We start from the raw sequence: 5,487 nt of genomic DNA, 5'->3' as shown, positions 1-5,487 counted from the left end.
GGACACGTCTGATTGAGCATGAGATAGATGTTGGGGAGGCTAAGCCCGTGAAACAACGTTTCTATCCTGTTTCCCCAGGTGTAGAAAAATTGATGTATCAGGAAATAGATAGGATGTTGGATATGGGGGTAATAGAGCCGTCCACCTCGGCGTGGAGCTCTCCAATGCGCTTGGTTTTAAAACCGAATAAAGTGCGTCTGTGTCTCGACGCTAGGAGACTCAACCAGGTGACGGTGAAAGATGCTTACCCCCTGCCAAGCATTGAAGGCATTTTTGCTCGTTTACCCAGGGCAAATATAATTACCAAACTTGACCTTAAGGATGCATATTGGCAAGTGGGGTTAAGTGAGAAGTCTAAGGCTTTGACGGCGTTTACGGTACCAGGTCGCCCATTATACCAGTTCGTCGTAATGCCTTTTGGTCTGTGCAATGCACCACAGACCATGTGTCGACTCATTGACCAGATCATACCTGCAGACCTAAGGCATTGCGTGTTCGGGTATCTGGACGACCTGGTAATTGTATCAGCTGATTTTCCAAGTCACCTCTCCACTCTAGTTCGACTTGCTGAGGAATTCAAACGGGCCGATTTGACCCTGAATGTGGATAAATGTCAATTTTGTGTGAATCAGGTTAAGTATCTTGGTTTTGTGATAGGACATGGGGGAATACAAACCGATCCGGAAAAGGTCGAATCCATTGTGAAATGGCCGATTCCGAAGACGATAAGGCAGGTTCGTGGATTTTTGGGTCTGGCAGGATGGTACAGACGCTTCATCGAAAACTTTTCTTCGCTCACATTTCCCATTACAGAAACTTTGTCATCTAAGAAAAAGTTTTTGTGGACAAAAGAGGCACAATCAGCTTTCGATGAGGTGAAGAGACGTCTTACCACTGCACCAGTCCTTGCCAATCCCAATTTTTCCCAGAAATTTTATTTGCACTGCGACGCATCCAATTACGGAATCGGAGCAGTGCTCGTTCAATTCGATGAGCATGGGGAAGAAAGGCCCATAGCCTTTATGTCAAAGAAATTGAACACGGCCCAACGCAACTACAGCGTTACCGAAAGGGAATGCTTAGCTGCGATTGATGCCATAAGACGCTTTCGGTGCTATTTGGAATTGCAACCCTTCGAGGTCATCACAGATCACTCTTCTTTACAGTGGCTTATGAAACAACCGGATCTAACGGGACGACTAGCCCGTTGGGTGTTTAAATTACAGCCGTATACTTTCACCATAAGCCACCGTAAAGGAAAAGATCATGTGGTGCCTGACGCATTATCTCGGATACCAAGTGATGAAATATCGACCATTGAATTTAACGAACCGGAGATCGACCTAAACTCAACGTCCTTTAGGGACCCTGATTATTTGCAATTAATTTCGAAAATATCTGAGGATCCTTCCAAATATCCAGATATAAAAGTTTTGGACCAATATGTATATATTCGAACTGGTCACTATTCGGGTGATTCGAATCAGCAAGAGGCCAGTTGGAAACTATGGGTTCCATTAAATCTACGGAAATCAGTTATTGATCGAGCCCACTGTTCACCAATAACAGCTCACGGTGGTATGGGAAAAACAGTAGAGCTCCTTCGTCGCAGTTTTTACTGGCCTGGCTTGTTAACTGACGTCAGGAATTTTGTTAGGGACTGCGATATTTGCAAGAGTACGAAACACCCTAATGTGGTATTGAAACCTGAGATTGTGAACCCGGTCATTTCGACACGCCCCTTCCAACGACTATATGTAGACATTCTTGGACCCTACCCTAGATCCAAGAATGGTCACATTGGTCTTTTGATTGTGTTAGACCACCTAACCAAATTCCACTGGTTGTGTCCTTTACGGAAGTTTACTTCCCAAGTTATTCAAAAGTTTTTATTGGAACAAATATTTCATGTATACGGCACTCCTGAATATTTGGTTAGTGACAATGGCTCTCAATTCAGAGCCAATGATTTTAATGCCTTGCTAACTTCGCTAGAAATTAAACATATATATACGGCGCTCTATTCCCCTCAGGCTAATGCCTCGGAGAGGGTTAATAGATCGGTCATAGCGGGTATAAGGGCTTTCCTTAGGGAAGACCACAAATTATGGGACGAACACATTTCTTCAATTAGCTGTGCGTTAAGGAATTAATTTCATCAGGCAATAAAATGTTCTCCATATTTTGCCACCTTTTGTATAAATATGATAACACATGGGGTATCATATGAGTTATTAAGGAATGTTAACCTGCTGCAGGAGCCAATTATGCCTCTTAGCCGGGAGGATCAGTTAGTTCTGGTCCGGAAAGAAATTCGTAGGAATATTGCCCAGGCTCACGAGACCAATAAACGGAATTATAATCTTCGTGCCAGACCGGTATCATATAGGGAGGGTCAGATTGTCTTTCGAAGGAACTTTGCCCAAAGCAATGCATCTAAACAAGTTAATGCGAAACTTGCTCCATTATTCATAAAGGCTAAGGTGCAATCCAAACTGGGCAATCACTATTATGTTCTTCGGGATATAGAGGGAGAGTCCACCGGGACTTATCACGCGAAGGATATAAGGACTTAGGTTGTTATTGTTCTCGAGATTATCTCCGGTTAATATTGATATTAATAATACGAAATATTATTCATAATATTACCCGGTTTGTAATAGGCAGCTTGTTCGAAGTAGCAACCCATTAGTTATTACAATGTGTGCTGGGATAGACTATAAGAAATTTTCATTTAGAGCTTCGTCGTTGTTCTCTTCTGGCTATCTAATAGAGGTGTGCACGTGAGTAATATTTTACTCACGCTCACGCACACTCACGACTGAAAAATCATACTCACGCACACTCACGCACGAACTTTTTTGGTAGGACTCACGCTCACGCACACTCACGAAAAGAAAATTTGTACTCACGCACACTCACGCACGAAAACGTCGAAAAATACCGTGACTCACGAAAAATATCGTGACTCACGAAAAATATCGTGATTCACGAAAAATATCGTGACTCACGAATAATTTTATGATTAATTTACCTTACCGAAGTGTCTGAAAACATGAGCATTATTAAAATCGAGAGTGTTATTAAACTCTTAACATCCCAGGTGTCACTAAAATTGTTATTGAATTTAACTCTTAAGCGTTTTATGTTGTTGAGCAGAAATATTTTCGTGAGTGTAATTCGTTACTCACGCACACTCACGAAGATATTATTTTCGTGACTCACGCTCACGCACGACATGTTGGTTTGTTAATCACGCTCACGCACACTCACGCTGTTGTCATGAGCGTGACTCACGACTCACGCACGAATCACGAAAATTTTCGTGAGTCACGACAATTTCGTGTCACGTGCACATCTCTACTATCTAACAGTGAGGGTTTTAAGCCTCTCATTTCTGTTTTTAGTTAAATGAGTGCTAATACATTATCACTCGACCGCATAAGTGCGTATGTTTTGCGTTAGGCAGGTTTGAGCCAAGCTTGGCATAGCCTAGTGGGAACGTTCGTGTCTGTCATGACAATGGTCCCCGGTTCGAGCCCAGGTTTGGGATTTTTTTTTTCTTTTTTTGAGAATTACTTTTTTATTATTCAAGATCCAGTTTTTATTTTTTTTTATTATTTCTTCGTTCTATTCATTTCATTTTGGACAATGCGGAGAGCAGTGCTAAAGAGAAAACGGTATCACTTAAATAGAATCTCCGTCAGTGGCTGAAAGTGATAGAGCTGGGAAATTTACATCAACGTTTTAGAACTTTATTTTCATATTCTCCTTTGCCTTTATACGGTTAACCCCACTCGTAAACTCTAAGTAGAAAAATAATCATATTTGCGGTTCATTCTGGTAAAATCGCTCGACAAAGAAATAGCAACTTAATACTGCGTGGAGGTACATTACAAAAATTTACAATTCAAGTTAAATCCACGTGATTGTGAAAAGTGGAGTTATCAGAGAAATTTAATGAAAATCAAATTAAAGAAAAAAAAGGTATTTACTTTAAACCAAATGGAATGGGAACGCATATACATTTTCGGATTTTTTTTATTTCTAGTCCCTAATAGAAAATCGTCATAATTACTTTCCTGAATCTCAGTGTGTTCCAGTGGTTAAAGTGTGTACCCAGAGACATTAGGTCAGATCGAGAATTTTCTCTCATTTCTACATTCTGGCCAAAGCCACAATTGCCATTTGAGAATCACGTGGAAAACCATACCCTACCAGTTTTACGTGTAGTATTGCATAACCCTACAGAAGGTTATCACTAGAATCCTGCTTATTCTTCTTTAGAGCAAAGTAAGGCCTTTTTGTTTGGTAATTTTATTGAAGCCATTGAACTTGTCCAGATCCGGCTGACCATATCTGAATATCGTGTGATATTGCAACTGAGCTTTAAGGTTAAGGGAGACACTCTACCTCCTGAAGTGTTTAAATAGCCGGAAAAATCAGATGAAAACCTGGATGTGGATATCCTGGCTTGAATGATATCGATCAAATTTTCCACCAATGAAAATCTTATATGGAAATCTAAGGATTACACCCGGTGATTAGTATCCATTTGCGTGGAGGCACAGAATTTTATTTTTCTTACCTTTATATTTACCAATAGCATAAGAATTAGTAATAGGACTTATTTTTTTATTCGCGCAGGGTAATGGAAAAAAGTTTAGGAGAATTGTGGCCGATAGCAAAATTTTTAACCAACATATATTTCCATTAATTCAGAACTACCAGAACACCCAAAAAATCTCCCCAACAACGATCATCGAGGCCTCGACGTTCAGCTTATACAAATTTTTGGAATTTGGGGTAAGTGAAATTTGGTTACTTATTATACATTATCAATTTTATTGGTATAAAATTCTGCTAAATATGAGCCAACTTGAATGATTTTATAATTTTTTTTCATTTTTTTTATTTTAATTATCCTCTGTATTATTATTATTATCAGCAGTATAACATTAATTTTTTTTCCTGTTTTTTTTTTTTAATATCTAAACGTTCACATAGGTTCAGGTTAAGCTTATGTTAGATTCTTTTGAACCTACAGATCGGTTGTAGTCACAAATTAAGATACAAAAAGAATGCCACTCAATTTTCCCCTTTTCTGTTATTGAAAACTCATATCACCATTATCATTGCTATTTGTAAATAATTCTGTATAGAAACATTTTTTTTAATGTTAATCATAATCTGTGGAACAACATACCTGAATGTTGCGGTTCGCTTCGAACATTTTGTTTCTTTACGGTCTTAGAACCAATTTGATGAATTTGCGTGTAGGCTGTTAGTATATAAGTATATGTTTTGAATTAACATAATAAATTATGTTTTGATGAAGCAAATATTTGAAATTATGGTGTAAATCTTTCTTAGCGGTCTTATGGAGGTGAGGTAGGAATAAGAAATGTAAGTTAACATTGTGTAAGGGATCTTACAAGACGTTAAGCCTACAAGATCATGGTAGGGAAGGGTTATGAGGCATTAGAC

General features: G+C 39.0%; 1 protein-coding gene across 1 annotated transcript; it reads left to right on the top strand.

Moving 5' to 3' along the window:
• Positions 1 to 2,204: 2,204 nt before the first annotated feature.
• LOC142239584 (uncharacterized) lies at positions 2,205 to 2,576 on the top strand. Its single transcript, XM_075311376.1, has one exon. It carries the CDS (start codon positions 2,205 to 2,207, stop codon positions 2,574 to 2,576), a length of 372 nt encoding a protein of 123 aa, XP_075167491.1.
• Positions 2,577 to 5,487: the final 2,911 nt, after the last annotated feature.

This window comes from Haematobia irritans, chromosome 5, assembly GCF_050003625.1.
Source record: "Haematobia irritans isolate KBUSLIRL chromosome 5, ASM5000362v1, whole genome shotgun sequence".
Lineage (NCBI taxonomy): Eukaryota > Metazoa > Arthropoda > Insecta > Diptera > Muscidae > Haematobia > Haematobia irritans.
The sequence above is the reverse complement of the archived record's forward strand: the minus strand, read 5'-3'. Positions and strand labels throughout refer to the sequence as shown.